The sequence below is a fragment of the Peromyscus californicus genome, unplaced genomic scaffold (genome assembly GCF_007827085.1).
Source record: "Peromyscus californicus insignis strain IS unplaced genomic scaffold, ASM782708v3 Scaffold_7__1_contigs__length_154581171, whole genome shotgun sequence".
NCBI lineage: Eukaryota > Metazoa > Chordata > Mammalia > Rodentia > Cricetidae > Peromyscus > Peromyscus californicus.
In genome coordinates this window covers 43,217,425-43,240,938 of record NW_026294595.1, presented here as the reverse complement: position 1 = coordinate 43,240,938, position 23,514 = coordinate 43,217,425, and the positions used below count along the sequence as shown (strand labels likewise).

The window sequence follows — 23,514 nt, the reverse complement described above, 5'->3', positions numbered from 1 at the left end:
TGGTCATCTCCGTCCTCTTCCCAAGCACGTGCTATGGCAAGATTACCTATTGCCTTGGCTCTCCATGAAAGATTAAAGTGTATTCATAGGAAATCGCTTGGAATAATAGAAATTGAAACCCAGTTCTGTGTCCGTGTGACTGGCTTTGCACATTGCCGTGTTTGAGTGGAAGAGACACATGTCACTCCCAACTAGAAACCTTGAGGGAACCATTCATGAATGTCCTGCTCTCCTAATGTCCAGGGGGGCAAAACCTCTGTGAACTCCAGTATCTGAGAGGAACCAGACCAAGTACCAGGCTCTGCCCATTCAGGGCAGGCCTGAAGGCAGATCAGATCTGGTGCCATGGAGGCTTTGGGGACTCCTTGTTTCCACAACATAACCTAGAGTCCTGTGACTAAAAATATAAAAGTAAAACAGTGCACAAAAATGAAAAACCTGAAACTAACTATTTTAAGGTAAATTGTTCAAGAGTATTGACCTAGTGCAGAATCTCCTGAAATTAGAAAAGAAATCTCATGATGATGGAAACATTTTTCATGCCAATATTATTTATTTTGCACAGTAAGATGTCTTAGTATTGATTTATATTAAAAGAAAGCCTTGTTCTGATACTAGTAACTCACTCGGTCTCCAAAGAATTCTTGATAACAAAATAGCACAAAATATCGGATATTGCCAGCATGATAATATGAAATTTATGGAGAGAAATATCTCAGGTTTTATTTTTAGTTATGACAACATGTGTAAGTCTGTTGGGGAAAAATGAGTGAGATACACCTCATGGGTTATTTAATATTTTAATGACCTTCAGAACAATGTGGAAGCAAAACACCCAATTTTTATTTTAGATACAATGGTTTGATTTTCTCAGTTCATCTGTGTTTCAATATAGTAGATTTTCAATGACTTGTGATCATTACAAAATGTCAAGCACACTTTGAGAGCATTGGCATTTGTCATAATTAAAGCACTATTTCAAACAATAAATCAATAGCCACAGAAAAAGAAAGTGGTTATTTATTTTGTTTTTTTTTTTTGAGACAGGGTTGAAAGTGGTTAAACAATGTCAACTTTCTTATTACAGTCTCCTTTGAGAGAGGAGAGGAGGAGAGGGGAGGAGAGAGAAGGGGAGGGGAGGAGAGAGAGAGAAAGAGAGAGAGGATTATTTGAGAAAGTCAGTTCTGTGGTGTATATGTGTCTCATTCAACCACCTAAAATGGTTTTGAAAATATGTGTGATATAACATTAAAAAGTTTAAAGCAGTCATTTTATAACCATAAAACCTAGCATTTGACTCTTTACACATACAAATCAAAGAAAAAAACTGATGGATTTTATAAAAGTCACAGCTGTCATTTTCTTTCACTATTCAGAAAATAATAAAATCCCTTCTAGTAACTTATTATTATTATTTCATTTCATTTTTTTAAACACAGAAACTTAGAAACAGGACCAATGCCTGAGTAAACACCTTCCATTTCCATTCAGGATATGGAACTCGGGTGTTCTGCCTGTTGGCCAGTAAGGGGCGCCATCACAAAGTGATTACAGAGACCTGACGTTTGGGAGGCTTTTCTAATGTCCGTCTCCTTCAGTGGGTTTTCTAGGCCATTGCTGACCGCGTTGTACCCTCCAGGCTCCCATCACAGCCACCGTAGGAAAAGCTGCCGCGGAGCTCAAGGCTGAGCTTTTAGATTTCTTCTTTCCCAGTGCCGCATGCTGGTAAGCAAAAGCTTCTACTCCCTAGGACGCTGGCCAAAGGCTCGGCTGCCAGTGCCGCGGCTGTTCTAATTGTCTGCTCCTGCTCAGGTTTCTTTATTAACTACCCTCCCTCCTCCAATATTAAATGTAAATTACATGTTTCTTTCAAGTCCGCCTACCCAGTCCTTTCAGGAACAGCCATTTGTTCCCGTGCACCTGGAAGTAATTCTCACTTTGGTGTGTGTGTGTGTGTGTGTGTGTGTGTGTGTGTGTGTGTGTGTGTGTGTGTTTTCCACTGAACTGACCTGCCCATTCACCTCCCCCGACTTCCATAGATGTTGTTTGGTCTCTTTCTGCAGAACTGAGCTGACATGTCTTAGAGATGGCCAAAAATGAAATGATTCAAGCAACTGAGCTTCTCAGAGATGCCATTGTTCCCTGCATTGTTTCAGCTACCTAGAAAGCTGCAGCAAAGCATTCGAGTGTGGCAACTAGCCACACATGGTTGTTTCAAGAAACGTCGATAATGGATATTACAAACATGTTTTGGTGGCCAAACACGGACTTCCAAGGATAGGTCTCCCCTAGCAAAGCGAAGCAATTATCTCAATCAGTCAAGTGAAAAGGTCCATTTATGCTTCAATTCTCTGGCTAATTCAAGCAAAAGTAAAATTTTCATCTGAATGATCTCAGTAATTGGCTTACTGCTTTGCTTTCTCGGAGAGAACTTAACAAAGAAACAAGCTGTTCCACACTAGCAGGGTAGTGGTGACCCTGGGACGGGTGCGCAGAATAGCGCGAGAGTGCAGACTTCGTATGGAAATTTCAACAGACTGCACCTCGTTGAGGAGGATGATTAGTGGGGCTTTTAAATTCATCCTTTCTCGCCGCCCTTTCCCCAGCCACCAGTCACTCCTCCCTTAATGTTTCCAGTCCGCAGCAAGCATACCACTGGGGACAAATAGGGCAAATGAGGAAACCCATCTGTCATCCTTGACTCCTTCCTTCCGCTGAACCTTTTTGACTTATCTTTGGAGCACGTTGGTCCCACGACATTCCCACAACCATTGTTCAAACAACCGGCGGTGCTTTGCGGTGCTTTCACTCACTTGACTTGAATTGAGGGCATCCCGAGGCAGGTGCAAAGCGGGGTCCTGCAAACAGAGGTGAGCCAGATGACAGACTCGGCTATTCCCAGTTGCTTCCTGTCTTATATCCGCCCTCTAAACCACTTTCCAGCTTCCTGCAGCTTCGCGCCCTTAAAATGCCGAGCTGCTCACTGCTTTGCTGTACAATAGCAAAGCCCTAAGCATGGCTCAGAAGGACTTGGGTGAGCGGGCACTGGCTTCATATTCAGTCTCTTTTCTTGCCACTCTCTTAGGGTCTTATATCTAATTAATTTGATATTTCCAGTGTTGCCTGTAATGGCTGCTTTGATCAGAAATGCCCCGTCTGCCTTTACCCAACCTTATATCTGCATTGCTTTATTTGTTTTTAATTATTAATTACTGTCCATGACGTTACAGCGGCCTCTGTCTCCCACGACTTTCATCCTTTAATTCCAGAGAATATTTTCATGGCCCCTTAAGTAACTATTATCTAATACTAAAATCAGTTCTTTTAACTAGTCCTCTTTTACTGTGGCCTTCGGTTCCTTTACTGTTTTTACCACTCTCTTCAGAAAGGATTCTAGTAAGGGAATACCTCTTAAATATACCAATCAGAATTCAACTCCCTGTTCCATGTGGGTCTTAGTACCATGAAGGGCCAACCTCACATCAGTAAATACACAGTCAGTTTTTCAAACCCAAGTTCAAGGCTCTACTTGTCTCTTCTCTCTTACACAGGATTTTTCTAGGTTAAAAAAAAAATCACATCTTTATTCTTTCTTCTGAGTGACAAACAGGCTGTATCACGCAGAAATATGCTGGGACTATTCCTTCCAAGACTGACTTGTTATCCCTCAGAAATGGTCTCAGCTGTAGGGAAATGTCCTGCTCCCTTTCTTTGGCTACCCACATGCAGTGACCTATCAGGGCAGGGCTCTGGGATGCTGTAGCTTTCACTCACTGAAGAACAACTCTCATGTGCACTAGACATTTTAGGGGATTCAGCTAGACATCCGTGAGTCCTGGGTCATGGTGCATCTTTTCCACCTCTCCAATTTGTGTCACAACAGCAACGAAGGCTGCTGCTGTTAGGGGAACTCTTTCCTTCTGGTCAAGAGAAGGAAATCTCTGGCCTAGGTAGAGGCAGAGCATTCCAGTTGACAGGTCAATCACCTGGACACGGAACCAGCCCTCAGGAAGGCAGGCTCATCTTAAGCCATGGTAGAGGTGGGAGTGACTATCACTTCTCTAATGAGATCAATTCCTTTTGCTTCCCAGATTCCTACCCATTGCTAGAGCCCCGACAACCACCACGATGTTCTGTTGGGTCCGCAGTCACTTTTCCTTTTTCTTTACTGTCTCACGTGCGGATCACAGCGCAGCCTAAGCGTGCTTTCTCTGGCACTTTGGCATCCTTCCTCCTTTCCTGAAGCTCCACTCTCTGCTGTGTGCTTGCTTGTCCCCCGTGTGGTTGACCTTTATGCTGGCTGAATTCACATGACATGTTTTGTTTTTGGGTTTTTTTTTCCCCTTCTCTTCTCTTTCTCCTTCCCCAGGTAGCTGCCAAGAATAGCAGCTTGCCTGCCCTTGGTTTTTTCTTTCAAACTCTAATAAAATTGTTCTTGAACTTCTGTTTGAGTCTGTTCTTCAATTCTTCTCGTAATGAGACTAAGAACTCCAAGAGCGGACCCGATGTCCCTAAGTACCCTTTGTACGGGTGCTGAAATCAAAGAATTGTCTTGCATGTCAAACTCCACTTCTGAGTCTCCAGGCATTGCCATAGGACATTTACTGCCAGAAATGGTTCTTTTTAAAAATTTATTATTATTATTATTTTTTAATTTTTTTGGTTTTTCGAGACAGGGTGTCTCTGTATAGCTTTGCGCCTTTCCTGGAGCTCACTCTGTAGCCCAGGCTGGCCTTGAACTCATAGAGATCCACCTGGCTCTGCCTCCCGAGTGCTGGGATTAAAGGCGTGCACCACCACCACCCAGCTTAACAAATCTTTTATATATATATATGTGCATTATGCATTGGTGTTTGACCTGTATGTCTTTGTGAGGGAGTCAGATCCACTGGAACTTGAATTACAGACAGTTGTGAGCTGCCATGTGGGTGCTGGGAATTGAACCTGGGTCCTCTGGAAGAGCAACCAGTGCTCTTAACCGCTGAGCCATCTCTCCAGCCCACTCCCACCCCCCAGAAATGGTCCTTAAACACAGTTGGCAAGGCAGCTTTTGCAGCTGCATCATTCGCTCCTTGGCTAGAAATGGGGGGCCTCACTGCAATGGTATGTGAAGTACTGACACTCCAAATCAGGATGACAGGAGCCTCAATAGAGGACAGGTGGTGTCACTTAACTGCTAAAGCTGGGTGGATGCAATCATGGTCATGAATCAGAGTGGCCACAAAGGGGCACAGAGCATGTTTAAGGTAGTTAACAGAATCAGGCATCTCTAGGGACTGTGTCAACATGCAAACATATCGTACACGTTTGGTTGTGTGTGTGTGTGTGTGTGTGTGTGTGTGTGTGTGTGTGTGTGTGTGTGTGTTTGTGTATGTGTAGAAAGATCTACCAGTGGGGGTGAGGGCGACTTAGAGTTATGAGGGGGAAACATGAGCAGAGCACAATAATTATTAACGTATGAAAATATCTTAATGAAATTCATTATTTTGTACATTAATTTAAAAAAGGATATTTCTCAGCTAAACCAAACATAAGAAATTAGAACAAATAACCAAGAGCTATTTATTAGCCCAGGTAACTACCCCAATAAGGTACTGTAAACTTCTCCACCTTACCAGATATGAGTAAGCTTTCATACCCAGAACTCACTGACCAAAAGAAAGGCCAGCTCCCTAGGAGCAAAGACCATCTTACATCAAACAAACACGTGGACGTTGTGATGATTACTTCAGTCCTTTCTGAAAGGAACCCACAAATCTTTGCTTGGTTGACATTGAGAGAGAAAAAAGAGGAACACTCAAATACTTAAAAAGCTGACACTGGACCAATGTTGGCACTGACTGAAGAACTTGAGTCTCCACTGTGGTCTTTCCACTGATAATGGGACACATGAAAACCAGGTAATGAACTGAGTCTTGGTCAAGGTCTGGTTTACAGGAAGTCTGCCAGGTCTTCAGACCTCTACAGTGGACATTTCCTTGGCTACATATTTGAGGTTCATATATTTTATATCTCCGCAGTCCCACACTGGACATTTTGTGTATGAGATAAAGATCATGATGGAGGTGAAGGACAAGTGGAAGCCTGGAACTGTTCCTATCCATCCCTACTCCCAGTTCAGTTTGTAGGGATGACTCAAGCTTGCATCCTAAAGGAACTGAGGGGAAAAAGAGTCTCCTGAAGGATGTAAAAGTTATAGAAATAACCATCCCCATCAAGTCCCCTTAACATTTTGTAGAAAACATACAAAAGAGAATGGAATGATTATGATTTTGCTTTTCTTCTTCTTACCACCCTCCCTGATCTGTTAAGACAAGCTCTCACTGTATAGCCAAGGCTGGACTTGAACTTGTGTCTGCGGAGTGCTGGGGTTACATGCACTGCTATATCTAGAAGATTGGGAATAGTGTGTTGTATATTCAGTCAAGTGACAGTCTTATTTGCTAGTGCTGTGCCATATGGAGTGTATTTGCTAGAACAAGCTAAACAACTTCAGGTATGTGAATAGGCCACTTTTTAGGCAAACTATTCTTTTCTGTTCCAATTAGGACAAGAGGATCTGAAATTGGCTGCATGTCTGTGCAATGAGTAACATCTATTTAGTTTTGTACTCCTATACAAAATGGTCCGAAGAGATCTAAATTCTCTGGATAGTCTACAGATTCCCATCCTTAATAGTATTATGCTAACTGGATCAGATCAACAATAAGTTGTCAATATGATAGTGGTTGTAGTGAAAACACATGCAGTATGGAAGACAGGAGATGAAGTCTTCTATCCTGGACTGTCACACCAGTATGATCTTTGGGGTTCCTGTGGTGTGGGAGGACCAGACCAGAATTCCCACCCTTCAGAGGAAGCACAGGGCTAGGCAAGCTTCTTTAAGTTTTCTATCCAACAGGTCACATCCAGGAACATTGCTGTGACCAGCCAGTGTGAAGGGTGACAGCTTCATGTAGAAGAGAAAGTAGGAAAGGTCCCTTGCTGGTATCGAGTACATCATAGCCAGCCCTGCAGTTGGGACCACTGCCTGCTGCATTCTGTATACTGGTGATGGGACAGGGTGTTGTGTGCAAGTACTGCAGTTGGGAGGACCATGCCAAAAGACCTGAGCTTAAGGCAGTGCTATTTGTAGCGGCAAGATTGTGATGGCCAATCTTGATTGCCAGTTTATGGGATTTAGAATAGTCATGGAGACGGTTGATTTCTCTTGGCATGTCTGTGAGGGAGTTCCTCGATTTGGTTAACTGCGGAGGGGAACACCCATCTTAAATTTGAACATAGAACACTGTACTGTGGTCTGGGGTTCCAGGTTGAATAAAATTAGGTAGGGGAGAAGCTAAGCATTCGTCTTTCCTGCTTCCTGACTTCAGGTACAATGTGACCAGCTGTCTCATGCTCCCCACACCATGCTTCTCCACCATGATGGATTATATTCTGTTTTTAAGTTGAAGCAAATCCTTCTTTCCATAATTTGTTTTTGCCCAATGCTTTTGTCACAACAGTGGGGAAAGTAACTTATACAAGTAACATATTTATCTTTTGGAAAACAGCCCCCAATAAGTTACCAGGGCCTCGAGGTGACTAAATGTGTGACTGCGCCTCTGGGACCATGAATTATGACAGAGTCGAAAGAAAGCACAGAGCTGGCTAGATGGTTCAGCAGGTAAAGGCACCTGCCACCAAGCCCAACAACCCATGATCAATCCCTGGGATTCGCATAGCGGAAGGAGAGAACTGTCTTCCTCACATTGTCCTCTGACCTCCACCCCAGTGATGGCATGTATCCATCCACACATACATACACCTCCATGCAATAAGCAAACAAATAAATACATAGCTTCATTACAAAAACAAAATGCAGAACTGACAGCCCTCCATCAGCAGGCGCATTCTAGAAGCCGAACACAAGGCTCCAGCATGAACTAGGCTGTAAGGCACAAGGATATTCAGTCAGGAGGTTTATGTTCTGTGCGTTCACCACTTTGTGCCAGCCCCTCTTCCTCAGCATGTGCCTCATTCCATACAGAGAATCTTGATTGGCCAATTGGTGGAGGACAAAAAACATTTGGCTGTGGCTCACAGATAGGTTGGCTCACAAAGTGCTCTTATACAAGCCTCCTTCCCCCAACCCACCACACCACAAAAAAAAAAAAAAAAAAAAAAAAAAAAAAAAAAAAAAAATGCATGGAAGTTCCATTCTAGCCTTCTCCAGGAATTGTTTTGAAAAACAATGACCGGGAAAACTGCTAGCACACAGCTTTGGTGGTGCGCTTGAACATTCTGTTTGTGTGGTGGAAGAATTGGTTCTTCCGTGTATGAACTTGGGCTGAGGTGGTCAAACCTGGCTGACCAGGCAGAGACCCAGAAGGAAAGATACTAGAAGAAGACCAGGGCAAGGATGTCTTTCACCTAGTGTGTGCCTGGCACGAGCGAGTGTCCATAGAGTAAATACATTTGCATCATACGTCAACTCCTACAAACTGCACACTCTGTAGTAGATGAATCACACCCTGGGTCTATGATATCCAACAGAGCATCTACTAGCCACATGTGATGACTCCACACTGAAACATATCCAAGTATCAAATACACACTGGATTCCAAATAGTAACACATGGGTAAAACCTTCCTAGTCATTGTATGTTGATCATACATTGAAAATACCCATTAGTTTAGATAAAATGTTATCAGCGTTGATTTCCTTTTTTAAATGTACCTATGAGAAAATTTACAATGGCATACATCTCGTCCCTGGAGCTCCTATTACGTCTGTTTTGAATAGCACTGATATGGGCTGATGATCTTGGCTAGCTGACAGCAGCTGGCCCTGATTTTGGATTTCCCCAGCGTTGCTATAGCAGCCTCAGGGATTGGGTGTCAGGGAGATATAAAGACACTGCCTGGCCTGTGAGTATGACCTACCTCTCACCAGAGAGGATAAAACCCCAGATGCTGCCAACTGTACAGATTTCCAGACACAGAGGTCGATCCTGAGCCCTGGGGATGCTATTGTTTTTCTGAGGTCTAATGACATACTCAGTGGCCAGTGGATTACACTGGCCCTTTATATCCTAGAAGGATCAGAAATATTTGGGGTTTATTTCTAAATAATAGAAGAATATTCTAAGCATGAATTTGTCTTTCCTACCTGTAGGGACTCAGATGCTTGCTCTGTATCTGATCTTCTGATATGGGAGCCCACAGAGTCTCACATCAGAATAGAACTAACTCACAGAAAAGCAGGTGTGAACAGAACATATTGCCGTGAGAGCCATCAGTCATACGACAGGCTTCAAAGCTATTGAACTATAGCTCGTAGACAGGCCTATTGACAGTACAGTTGAGGTGCAAATTTGGTGGCAACACTCTGCAAGAATGAAGTACTATTTATTCTCCAGGTGCAGTTTGTGTATTGGGTAAAGAACCTTTGTAAGGTAATGCAGGCAGCCTTTCATATCTGCTCAGTTACATTCATGTATCCAACCAACTATGGATGGAAAATATTGGACAAAAAAGACACCTGTAACCCAAATATAGATACTTTTGGTCACTGTTTCATAAGCAATATAGCATGCTACGATTTATGCAATATTTACATTGTGTTAGGCAGTAGAAGTAATCTGGGGATGCTGTGTGATATATGGGGACATGCACGTAGGTTGTATGCAGTACCACACTTCCATTACATGTGAGACACTTGAGTGTCATATTGGTTTTACATACATGGGGATCTTAGAAGAGATCCCCCACAGATGCTGTGAGGCAGCCATGCATCGTATGAAGAACTATGTGCAGAAGCAAATTGAAAGACTGCTTTCCTTAACAGAACTCTCTGAAAACAAGTGTAATTCCTCTACCACGACTTTGCAAGCTCCACAAGGCTAATGAGCCCAGTTCTTAAAGGGGATGCACTTTAACCAGGAACCAAATGGTTTATGGAAGGCTGCATCTAGGCACTTTTAGATAAGATAGACAGTTACTACTTTGGTGGAGGTACTTGACCTTGATCATAAGAAAGAGGTGTGTCTGCTGTTACACATGGGAGCAGGAAAGCAGTTCACATAGATGCCTCTTGGGCATAGATGATGTCACCAGGTAGGCCATCATTAGGGCTGCAAGAGGTGCTAGCTGAAGACACGAGCGTGGGAACTAACAATGAAACAAAGATGTGCATGAGTACCAGTTGTGGTTCCAGAAAAAGCCACAGAAGTAAGGGCTGTAGTTTATGCTTACTCTGCTCTTCTGAGTGTCCCCCAGGAAGAGAGACTTGAAGAATCCTGGGGGTGTCTTTCCTTGAAATTTAAGATCTGGGGAAGAGATGGGAAGACACAAAGCTGGGGTACAGACTAAGGCACCCCTGCAAGGATAGCCCTGTCCTAGCTTCAGAGATTGCTGTCCACAAACTCCTCAGCTTTCTGCTTGTCACAGGCTTGTCCTCCACAGCAGAGTGCCATGTCACCAAAGATCACTTTCTTTCTGTAGTGTGACATTCAGTGAATGGTTGTGAGGTGACTTGAGAGGCCTAGCCATTTCAGGTTACCAAGGATGACTCCAAGAAGTAATTTTGCCCCTAATGCCCTACACACGCACACACGCACGCACATGGTTGTCACCTGGCTAGAATTTGTTGGGCTCACATGGAAAGCTGATTTCTCCCTTTTTCTGAGGGGCTTCCTCCCCTTGATGCTCTTTCCCCCCCTCTCCTCTTGCTTCCACCTTGTTTGAGACAGGCGGGGTCTTTTTCTTTCCGCTGCTGAACCCACCAGGGTAACTGGCTAACTGGTCTATAGGCTTCGGGGGGTTGCCTTGGCTCTGCCTTCCATCTCATTGTAGGAGCACTGAGATTGCAGATGTATGCTCCTGAACCTGGCTTCATATGACTTTTGGGGATCACATTCAGCTTATCACGCTTGTGGGGCAATATTTTAGCCACTGAGTCAACATGCCAGCTGTAATGACCTGTTCCTAACAGAGTCTGCTGCCTTGCACCAAAGAGACATACACAGAAGAAAAAGAAAAATCTTTCTTCCTGAAGTTTAACTCTCTCTCTCTCTCTCTCTCTCTCTCTCTCTCTCTCTCTCTCTCTCTCTCTCTCTCTTTCTCTCTCTCTCTCTCTGTGTGTGTGTGTGTTCACACCCTTTGGATCTGAGAGACTCTGGAGGATGGAATAAGTTTATAAACAAGTTCCATGAGACCAAAGGGTTTCTAATAAATGTATGTTTGTGGCACAGCAGAGCTTCTCATCAGTTCTGAGGAGAATCAGAATGGTCACATGAGAAAGGGGACACTAGAGTCTTCTGTTGAAAACTAAGTTGCCAGGCGGTGGTTGTGCACACCTTTAATCCCAGGACTCAGGAGGCAGAGCCAGGCAGATCTCCGTGAGTTCGAGACCAGCCTGGTCCACAGAGCGAGATCCAGAACAGGCACCAAAACAACACAGAGAAACCCTGTCTCGAAAAAACAAAACAAGCCGGGCGGTGGTGGCGCACGCCTTTAATCCCAGCACTCGGGAGGCAGAGCCAGGCGGATCTCTGTGAGTTCGAGGTCAGCCTGGGCTACCAAGTGAGTTCCAGGAAAAGGTGCAAAGCTACACAGAGAAACCCTGTCTCGAAAAACCAAAACAAAAAACAAAAAAAGAAAAAGAAAAGAAAACCAAGTCAATGGTCATTTGAATTGTGCTGCTGTAAGGAGTGTGGGAGTGACATTCTGAACACCAAGGGATTGATCAGAAACAGGGGAAGCTGGGTTGCATGTGACATCTAAGTAATTCGTGGGTCAGGGGGTACTAGAGAGGCAAAAAGAATCTAATGAAGAGAAAAAGGTTAGGAAAAGTTGCTTGTATCTGGGTCTCAGGACACTTTGTAAGGCATTCCAAAGAAGATAGATTTCATTTTATTGTCAGTAAGGATGGAAGCTATTTAAATAACATGATCAAACCAGAGTTAGAGTACTATCAAGTAACTTCATATCTTTTAACTCTCAAGACTATAGCTCTAGTCTCCAGATGGAAGAAACCAGATTGAAGGCAATGCCCTGCATTTGATAGGAGTTTAAGAATGTGGTCTTGCTTTGTTCTAATCCTAATAAAATTGCATTGACTATCTTGAGGTATCATCTCTAAGTCGATACGCACATATGAGAACCTTTGTGTGCGCATGTTTTCAACATCATATCACACCATGTTGGCTTTAAGCAAAGCAAAAAATAAGAATAAAAAAAAACCCTATACAGACGAATTAAAAGACACTTAGTTACAAGACAGTGCGTTTGTTTTTGTAAAAACATCCTCTGAAATTTCATTTACATTGCGTTGCCTTTGGTCTTCATGTTTATTCACACATCATTACTTGATGAATGGGTTGAGAAGCTGAGGAGGAAAAGTGTGGTAAGCATCTACATTCTGGGATCAATCATAATAAAGTTAACACATCTCTGAAAATGATAACGTAATGAGCCGTTTTGTAGAAACTGCCTTCTCATACAGCTTCTTAAGAATGTGATCTGTGACACTGGAGGGAGTGTGTGTGCGTGTGCGTTTGTGCGTGTGTCAGAAGACAACCTTCGTTGCCATTCTTTAGGAGCTTTTCACTTATTTATTTTTACTCATTTTTTAATGAAAAGATTTCTCACTGGCCTAAAACCAATTATGTTAGGCAGGCTGACAGTGACCCCAGAGATCCACCTCTCTCTGCTTTTGCAGGGCTGAAATTACCGGTGTGTAGACTGCTCCTGGCTCCTTTATATGGGTTCTAGGGGATCAAACTAGGTTCTTTCGCTAGTAGGACATCCATCAACGCTATCTACCCAGGGCCCAGGGCAGGTGTTCTGGACGGCCTATGAGTGTGAAGGAGGCAGAAGGCAAGGATGCTCAGGACATAAGAACAACAGCTTTGCACAAACAACAATAAAAACCCAACAGAGGTTACAACTTAGAAACCAGTTTTACTCTGTTGCAAACAAATGGACAAGCTATTGTACAATATAATAAAAAGTACAGCACAATACAAGTGCCACTAATGAAAGAAACTTAAAGATCAGACTTAAAAATGCTTATTTGTAATATATATGTGTGTATGTGTGTGTGCACACACACACATACACACACTGCAACAAAAAGCCACAATAAATACAGGAATTTCCATGTCATTCATAATAAATACTGAAAATATAAATACAGAAGACTACAGCTAATATGAATAAATTATTACAACATAAGGTCCAGGTTAAATTCTATTGAATATCCTTGTAGCTTATTTTCTATCCCCTTTGGCATCTTTGATGTCATAACTTGTACACAAGAAAAAAATCAGTCTAGAAACTGCGACATACAACATGACATCATACTGTAAAATGACTGCATGAATTGTAGTTTGATTTTCTTCCCTTTCAACCTTACAAGTCATTAGAATGCACAGAACAGTGATGAAGTATCTATTGAGGATCTATTGGGTAAAAGTAACGATACAAATCAGTTGACAGATAAACTTCAATCAATCAATGTTAAAATGTACTTTATAGTACTGTGGTGGCTTTTCTGAATTTTTAGTAATGCATTTTCCACCTGCCAGCTTCCAACAGACCCCAAACCAAACACTCGGAACAAATACCCTCAATAGACGGCCTTCGTTTAGGAACCAATCCTAATGCATGGGTGGTTTACACAGACAGAAGGGTACATGAGTCCTCGGGATCACGTGACCTACCAACACATTCAGTTCGCTACATCTTACCAGAGTTTCCAAATGTACCAAGCTCCATGGCAGCTTGCAAGTGGAAACATGGTTGCTGTCTAAGACTGTGGTCAGGACAAAGACACTGCAAAGGACGACAACCAATTGTAAACATGGATGTTTGATGAGGAAACTGTTTTGTTGACCAATGCCAAATGACCTTCCCTATCAAACTCATATACCCGGTGACACTAAGGGAAACACATTGAAATAACAAAGTGCCTTTTTTGCAATAACAGGCATTAATCAGTACATAGTTATTAATACTTCTATCCTTAAGAGGCAGTTACACCAAAATTCGATAAACTGAAGAGAAAACAGAGAGACATTACTAACACACAACAAAGGCTGAGTTCTTAGGAACAGAGGTGTAATCTACAGGTTCAGGTTTTTCTTTGACTATTTCTGTACTGTAATTGTCTAGCATTTATTATACATCATCAAACACTTTTGAAACATGTTTCACAAACTACGCCTCAGACTTCTTTCTGTTGAGGTGCCTAGCATCAATTAAAACATAGGCCAAATTTTATTCACCATTCATTACATTAGCATTCTACAGAAACTTCTTTTTTTTTTCTTTTTTTTTTTTTTTTTTAGACTAAGAGTGTCACTGGGTCACTTCGCCACAGTGTTACTCATGGGGACCAAGTACACTGATGTGGCTGTCATTTCACACAGGTGCTCAGGTGGGGAAAAGCGGCCCCTATTGAGATTGGCAAAGACCCACGGAGGAAGGAAACCCTGACGTCCAGGGTGGTCCTCAGCTTCCAGTTGGTGCTCTCTCTGAGTTGCAGGCAAACAGAAAAGGCTCTGAAAGCTGTAGGGAGTATCTGGGGCAAGTGATGTCATCATCAGGGAAAAGAAAAAAACAAAAAAAAAGAAACAAAAACAAACGTCACCCTTTCCCAGAACACCCCTTTTAGTTTACAGGCCTTTTCAAGATGACATTTTTTTAAATCTCTTTCCTGATTCCTGAGAATGCAAGCAGCCATTGTTTACATAATATCCTCATATACACAGGCTGGGATCAAATGGCGGCTGAGTGATTCTTTGGAGTCATTTTATTCCAGATCAGATTCTTCACAGACAGTCACATCTCCAGAAGGAGAAGAAAAAGTCTAGATTCTCATTTGTTACATATGCTAAGGGAAGATTAACAAGAAGGTACTTGTTCACAAGCAAGCACATAGAAAAATGTCCCTTTTTTCATTCTAAAATTGTAACTTTTCAGAGAATTGAACAGTATAAAAGTCAAATCACTTGACTCTAGTTCTGATGTTTGCGACTGGGATCTAAACCAATTACGCTCACGGACATGATGGTAATTTTTAAAAAGCAAATAAAAATGAACAAAAGCTGCCTGGTACCTTGTTTTCCAAAAGCAGGCTACATCACTAAGTATCCAAGTACCTTCATTCTCTTTTAAAGTTTGATTTCTTAAGACATTTGGAGAATTGCCGTATGGAATAATCATCAAATGAAGGAGAACTCAACTTCTACAGCCTTTTAGTACAATTGCCCCAATGACCACAACTGTTGGCAGGTACATCATCCACAAAGACTGGCTAAGATATATTCTTATGAGAAAACCTCAAAGAGCTGGACTGTGTTGCCAAGGAAGCCAACTTCCCTAGAGATGTCAAGAAGAAATGGGTATCTATACTCTTGGATATGCCTGAGTGGCCATCTTCCCCAGAGGTCCTCTGGAGAGCTCTCTTAGGCTCAGGCCTATACAACCTGAAGAATACAGAAGAATCTCAAATCTCCCATTACTTATGCTTAGTTGTCCCTCTGTGAATTATCTTTAAGATTAGGCTGTCCTAAATTACCTGTTGGGCATGACTGGACTAATAAATCAGGGTTCAGATGGTATACCCTGGCAGTAGACTGTGATTAATTGTGGTTAAAAAACAAAAAAACAAGATGACTTTTGTAGCTATTAAAATTTAAAAATCTATCAAGTCCAGATATCATGTGGGTACCATTCCATTACTCAAGTATAAACACTATTTTTTTTTAAAGACAACAATTTTTTCCCTAGATTTAGCTATTTTTTTCCTCTTTAGGGGAATTCAGATTTAAATTTGAGGACTTTCTTTTCTTCATATTTAAATAAACTTTCATAATTTATATAGTTCTTTGAATTTGTTTTAATACTGATGTCATTTCTAAGAAAAGGGAGGAAAAACGGCAGCCAGCATGAAAAAGAGGACAAAGCAATACTGGATAAAATGTGCTACAAATTCCCTCTTGATATTTCTTCAACACAAAGATAGCAAACTACCTTAGGGGCACATGACCCAGACTAGAGGGTGAGGAGTCTCATTTGTGTGCGGTAAGACTCAGTACAGATAGAATTTTCTAGGTAATTTTTAAAGAGACACCTTATCATTCAGTTTTCTTCCAGGTCCTCATTAATAAATAACTTTTAGGCTCATTCCAAGCCAGACCAAAAAAAAAAATGAAATAGAGTTAAAAAGAAATAAGACATTTAACTATGGTGCTATTTTAATGCTACAACTAAAAATCAATACAGTCATGTAAATCAGTTTTGACAAAAGGCTGATTTCTACCCAATTTATCTCCTTATAGCCCTTTCTAATCAATATCCTTAAAAATACTTAGACGACCTTGCACATGTGACAAAAACCATAATTTGAACTGCCTTTACTATCAGTGTGCTAATGAGATAGTCTGAGGAATTCCAGCAAGCCTGTTGAGTACAAATGCTGTTTTAAATTACATCGATCATCCTCCTTCACAAGCTTGGTCCCGCCAGCTTCTGTGAAAGATGAAATAAAATGACAATAGAATTGTCTTTTCTTGAAATGTAAGCAAGCTTGAAGGGACATACACAAAGCAATAGTCTTGCATAGTGAAAGGCCAGTGGCAAGGAAAGAAAACCCTAAGGGACAGGACATAAACCTTTGGAGTGATTGCTTTCCCCATACGTAACAAATATCTGCATGCACTAAAGTTCCGGCTTCTATGTTAAGGACATTTAAAACAAAACAAAAACAGTCTTCTCATTAACAACATACGGAAAAGGCATCCTGGTTTTAGGAGCTCATTCCTACTCTCCCGATTCTCCCCTTCCTATCTGACTTAACCCTTTCAGAATGGAAGCCCCCATGGCAGGCAAGGCAGCATACAGTTAGATTAGCCCTACTGCTGACCACCAGAAAACCCAGGCAGTGCCAAGCTTTCAGGTTTACGTTTCTGATGAACAACAAAAGAGAAAGACATCCATGCTGTTTAGAAGACACTGGGTCTCATGGTCTTGCTTGAGGAGTCCTGGCAAGAGAGGAAGTGAGGCAAAGCTTACAGGTGACTGTTTCTGAGTCACATTTGTTAAAGAAGAATTCTCTTTCCAAATCCCTTACTTTTGTCAACAATGCCAGTTGCTTAATCATTTAGCATCCTGAGTGTGTGTGTGTATGTGTGTGTGTGTGTGTGTGTGTGTGTGTGTGTGTGTGTGTGTGTGTGTGTGTTTAAAGACTTTCTTCAGATTGCTGGAGGTCTGTGGTCTTATATTTTAGAGAGTGAACCATGACTGCTTTGGATGTTGGCCAGCAAATATGAATACTAACTAGGCTCTGGGGGCAGCCCCATCAGAAATGACTTTTCCAGTTTTGGAGTGCCTACCATTTGTGAAACTCCAGCACACTAACCCCCAGTTCAACTCTGCTGAGACATATTAATAGTTCTTAGCAGACACTATCATTTCCAAACTTACATTCCATCTTGTCCCTTTCACGATTTTAGTGAGTTTTCAAATTGTGGTTCTTCAATTAAACTCTGTCATGCTGCAGAAAATAACGGATGAGCTGAACTAACTGTTGGTGCAAAGCGGTGACATTTAAGTGACTCTAGCCAGCATAAGTTTACACTCTTGGAAAATGATACAATAAGAAATCTCAATTTCATATTAGGAGTAAAAGTGAGCAAGCCTTGCACTTTGGGTGTTGGTCATGGTAACAATACAACAAATAGTTACAATTTCAAATTATAGTCATTTAGACCATGAAAGCATAAAGGTGCCTTCCATTTACACTTGTCATTTTATATGTTGACTATAATGACTGTGAACTGTCACTGGAATAAAACTACAGCTGAAAGGAGGGGTCTCTAATGACCTCTCTCATTGTCTATCTGCTTCTGGGCAATGCCTTCGGTGCAGGGTTCTACCATTTGAATAGTCTGTTTGTAAAGTGAGTAAGAGGATCATGTCCCACACTGCTTCTAAAGTTCTCTTGGTTCTGTATGGGTCAAAACTGGTGCGAGTTTACTGGCATACATTTGACATGTTCTTAGAGAGATCTGCTTCCAAGAAAGACTCTCTGAACATCTTTTCCCAGAATCCAAATTTATTTCCTCAGTTTCAGAAGGATGTAGTAAGTTCCATTAATTTAGGGAAAAGCATCTCCTTTTAGAAGCAGTTTGTGCAGAATGAGAAGACTCGGCAACAGTGTTTCCCAAGGGCACTGGAGGATTCCATGTAAAAGGATGCAGTCAGGCTTGACCATCTCATGCCACGCTCCATTGTCCTCACCCTTCCACATATGTATTCCCCTGCTCCTTTTGCTACCAAGTCAGCTGTTACAACACAGGCAGCATTCAATAAACACTTGTTAAAAGGAAAAAAATGGATATTTGTCACGTTCTGAAGATCAACACTAAGTCATTAAGAACTTGTACAAGGTAACAATTAAAAAGTGAGGTAACAATTAGGAAATAACTTATGGTACATATTCTTGTTTAATGAAATCTAAATCACAATTTTGCCTAGCATGTAATCGGTATAACCTCTGCATGTCTGAAGAACTGTGGCAAGTTTCTGTAACTGGTACTGTTTTCTAGGAGCGTGCTAGAGGAGCTGGTACTGCTGGAACATGTGAGTATATGGACTTCACCACTTGAGGAAATGTTAGATATTTTATACGTGATTGGCATGATATGACGAAGAAAACATAATTACCTCAAAGACTGGTTTTCAAAAAGGCTATATTATTAAATCTACTAAAAAAAAAGAGAGACACAATTGAATTTTAACTTATACTTTAGTAATTGATGGTCAATACATTGCGGGGGGACTTAAAAATGGTCTTTGATTTCTTTTTACTAATGAATATTTTAAAAAAGATAAAGGGGATGAGGCTGATTAGTTCACTTGACTTGCAAATCAATTTGGTCAGGAGTATAGCTGGGAATGAAATTTTTAAAACAATAGGGTCTGGAGCATTGGGCTGTGTCTTTGATATTGCAAGCCTTGGGAGGCATGCACACACAAAGACTCTAATTGGTTAGATATACTACAGAAGCAGCGTGACACCTGCAGGTCACAGCATTGTGCCCTGGTGCAAAGACTTACAGTGTCTCAACCTGGCTGAATCCAACTATATCCCTCCCTTTGAAAACCAGAAACCACTGTGGCACTTGCCTTGCATGTGGGCAGTTTTTCTTAAATAGGAGGTCTGTTAATGGGGGAACAATCCAGAGGAATCATTGTGTTCTCAGTTCTTTACTGGGAAAGGAAGACACAATGAGATAGTTCCTCGTTAATACTATTTTTAACTTTAACCCAATATTTTCTATCAATCGCTTTCAAATTTTTCTTCTATATTTTTTTTTAGATAAAACACAATCTGATTGTAAAGTAGGAACTAAATATCCAGTACTCATTACTAGCTACTGGCTAAAATCTGTCCCATTCTAGGGTATGGTACACCTGTATTCTGTGTTTGTGTGTGTATAACACAGATAAAGTACATAGGATTTTAGTTGTTGTTGTTAAAATAGGTAGCCTGTACCCATTATGATTTGTGAGAGATGTCTATGGACTACTTAGGTATGTGAAAAATTAGAATGGCAGCTCTTTCATGCTTAGAAAGGTAATTATCCTTAGCAGAGTGAGACTTTCTATCCCAACTGAATAGAGAGAGGAAGAAAGCTCTGTTTTTGAAGTGTCCCTTTTGGGAAAAATAAAGCTGCAAAAGAGAAACCCAGCCCAATACAAAAAGGCAGGCTTCAAGCCTTGTAAAATAAGGCTTGACTGAAATATGCGTATCTAAGGACTCAGGAACTGGACTGACGTGACCCCTCAACTCTACCCTAGACAGGGTTGCCCTGGGCCTCCCCGCACTCTGTCCTAAGGATAGCCTGAGAGTGCCTCACCAGTCAGTACTTCAGAGATTGGAACGGCCCAGCAAAGGTGGAACCCAGAACTCTTGCATTTGCTTGAATGAGGGAACAACAGCCTACTGTCATTTCCTCTTTGGGTCCATGCTCTTCAGACTGTGTAGGCAGGGGCCAGGGAAACTGGAGCTCAAACACCGAAAACTGTAAGATAACTCTGGCCATACTACCACAGTCAGAGCAAACACCCATCAGAGTAGCCCCACCAATCAACAAAAGGAACAACCCACCTCCATTACTGCTTTCTAGAGCGTGACAAACCCAAAGTGCTTTTAATGTTGGTAATAATTAGTGTTGATTTGGCCTTGAGTGTCCTGGTGTTGAGACAGACAGGAACCAACTCCATAAGCAAACACACTTTCCCCACATCCAGTTTAAATAGAAACTTCTCACTGCAGGACTCTGGAGCACACTGAAGTTTGAGCAAATAAAATAGTATGTTGTAAGGAACTGACACCCGTATGATATCTAAATACACAGGTCTAGGAGGCATAAAAAACATTAGGGATGCAGTTACTACACTACATAGCAGGGTGCGTCTACATTTTAAATAGACATAAAACATGTGAAATGGTGGAACAATAGAATGTCAAAACTGGGAAATGGATTTGGCATAACCATTGCACTGGGAGAAACCATAGCACTTGTCCGATAGTTACTTAAGCTAACAGGAAGAGAGGTTGTTCAGAGTTCTCCCAGGCACCAAGTAGGCAACTCAGAGGCAGGCAGTGCATGCTTCCTTTCTATGCATTCTCTTTACTTAGTAAGAGAATGTGAGGTGGCTGCCTTTGCAATGCATTCTGGACTACGGTGCTAAGGCAAGACAAAGAAAAATGCTTCAGAAAAGTGAGGCCTAATGAGTATGTAAGTAGAGGCCTGCCTTCAGTCAGCTAGTCACAAGTGGAAACTCATTACATGGTTTTGCTTTTGTAGAGATGGGTTGATCATGGTGTAGAACAGATTGGTTCTGAGGCTGTGCTCTTCTCTCTCTCTCTCTCTCTCTCTCTCTCTCTCTCTCTCTCTCTCTCTCTCTCTCTCTCTCTCTCTTCCCCAGCCTCCTCTGTGTTACTGAGTTAGGTCCTCAGAGTAATGAAGGAAAACAAGTCATTTTTTTCACGCCATTGGAAGAATCCGCTATCTCTATTGTATGAACCTTACAATAGTTAACTTTTTTATAATTAAAAAATTTTGATTTCAAAGCGTTCTGAATTCTGAGACCCCACCCCACACGAGGTACCATGAAGGGGCACTAAAGTGCATTTTGATGGAGGGGGTAGAGTTCAAAGGTGCTGTCTAAGCTAATAAACAAGATGACACTGTTTAAAAAAGAAAGGCAGTTCCGTCGATCTCAGCTGAGGGAGGGCAGTGAACTGGACCCTCACCAGAGGATTGTCCTAACTCTTAACTTTAGAGAAAACTGCGTAAGGACCTGCACATATAGACTCATTTGTCCCAAATAGCAAAAATAGGCCTATCTCATCCTTAAGAAAGTATTTGCAAATCTGCTTAGTCATGATCATAAAAATGTGGGTGGATTCCAGGTGCAATCCTTGTGGGCATGCTCTGTGGTGCTAGCGAACACAACTGCAGCTTCAGTGAACATGCTGTTCATTTTCATCAAAGCGTGACTTCTAAACTACCATAAATAAAATACACAAGAAACGATTCAATCTTTTTCTTACAATAATTACTTTTACATTAAAAAGTCACCATCATCTTCAGATATATCGAAAATTAGGACTCTAAATCTGAATATTTTCTAGTCTTAGTTAACAATCTTGCACAGGCCCGATAATCTAAAACTTGGAGCTATGATCTGCATAGCTTGGCAGGGTTCACACAGTTTGACAGGTAGGCAACTGTGAGATATGCATTTTTTTTTCAATTTAGCATTTTCTATCAAAAAAGTTCAAAATCGTTTAAAATCCCCACAGCGACTGTATTTTATTTGTGCCACACCACAGTTGAGAAGCTAGAAAGGAAGGAAAAAGAAATACTGTCTGGAAGATTAATCACAGTCTAAATATTCTTGGTCTTCAGGTTAAACGACGACGAGCCCAGCAAATGCAATACAGTGGCTTAAATAGAAGATTTGGTCCTGTCATAGAATAACTTAAGCAACTAAACAGGGACCGTCTCCACCACGGGGGCTTTGATGCACTCTTCGTGCAATCGGCTCTTTTCGGCAAGGCTCAAAGAATTTTCTGCAGGATGCTCTGAAATGTGGCTGTCACCATTCAACGTGGAGACAAACCCTTCCTGGGAGGGGCCTTTCAAGTATGAGTGAAATTCCACTTGGGGAAGATTGGACCTGTGTTCAGGATACAAGGTGTTACAGGGCACCCCACTATCATTCTCGGGAGTGGGGCAGCAAACAATGACAGACTGGTTGGCAGCCGGGTAGTGGGAGGCCCCGTAGGCCTCTTCCGCTTGTCTGGCATAGTCAACAAATCGCTCTGGGGTCATGGTGTAAGGCACCAGCGAAAGGGCACCGTTTTTGACAGTATCTCTTTCAGAATAGCTGTCAGAGATGTGGCTAGGAGTCCCCGGGATGTGGCTGTCTATTTGGTAGTACAGAGTTGAAGAGCTAGCGTAAAAGGAAGCGTTTTTTGCGTGGCTTTCGTGAACGGCGGTCCCATCAGAGTAACAAAGGACAGAAGGAAGAGGGACGACTTCAGCGTGGGCTCCGAGCCCTTCTACGAAGCTGTCTCCCTTGTCGTCGTCGTCATCTTCTTCCTCCTCCTCCTCTTCCTCCTCCTCCTCTTCCTCCTCCTCATCCGATTCACTGGGGGCCAGGCTTTGTGTGCTTGAGTCGGTGACTCCGCTGCAGAAACTGCTTCCATCCTCTTCCTCCTCCTCCTCCTCCTCTCCTTGGCAATCCAACTCCTCCTGCAGGTGCAGCACGGCGGCCTGGGGTTCGGTTTCAATCTCAAAATTGTCTGCAATGGAATATTCTACAGAGTGAGCGACGGGGCCCATGGCAGTACTGTGGGCGCTTATCTCACCGTGGCAGCCGTTCAGCGTGGGGATTTGCTGCTCCCGGTTTTTCTCGAGTTCGAGTTTCATTATTGTGTGCAAAAAATGAGTCCGGACACGGATAGGATTAAATTCAATTCTACCTGCTGTGTTACTACAGCCTTCTTTAGTGCAGCCACATGGGAAAGACATACGATCCACCTTGGAAGGAAGAACACAGATTAGCACCGTGGAACTATTACAGACCAAATCAAATCAAATCAAGGGCTTTCTAACAACTCCTCTGAATTAAACAATGCACTCAAGTCCTACTTAGGCCACAGCCAATGACGAATAAGCTGCAAGTGAAAATGAGCAGGAGAAGAAGTGAAGACTTACCAATAAGCTGGTTTTAAATGTATATTTAAAAGAGTGGTGGGCTGTGGATATAAGTGAGAATTTACATTTCCCTGTGCCCTCCCGTGCTTTCTTATTTTCCACTCTCTGCTTTTCCTTCTCTTTTGCATTTGATTTTGTTCCCACTTTGCAACTTGGGGTTCCTTCCTTTGCATTCCAACGCACCCATCCACTTTGAAGTCACACGCAGACTGTTCTCCCAGGCTGCTAG

General features: G+C 42.1%; 1 protein-coding gene and 1 long non-coding RNA gene across 8 annotated transcripts in view; one reads left to right on the top strand and one right to left on the bottom strand.

Moving 5' to 3' along the window:
* Positions 1-625: 625 nt before the first annotated feature.
* Positions 626-4,444, top strand: LOC128101194 (uncharacterized). Its single transcript, XR_008215024.1, has 2 exons — positions 626-1,725; positions 2,064-4,444. It is a non-coding gene; the product is annotated as an uncharacterized LOC128101194 (long non-coding RNA).
* An 8,481-nt stretch (positions 4,445-12,925) lies between these two features.
* Csrnp3 (cysteine and serine rich nuclear protein 3) overlaps positions 12,926-23,514 on the bottom strand; it is a 202,714-nt gene continuing 192,125 nt past the window's right edge. For all 7 annotated transcript variants that reach the window (XM_052726303.1, XM_052726299.1, XM_052726300.1 and 4 more), the window contains one exon: positions 12,926-23,108. In XM_052726303.1, the coding sequence (XP_052582263.1) occupies positions 22,053-23,108 (1,056 nt within the window). In that variant the 3' untranslated portion in view covers positions 12,926-22,052. The remainder of the gene's footprint in view (positions 23,109-23,514) is intronic.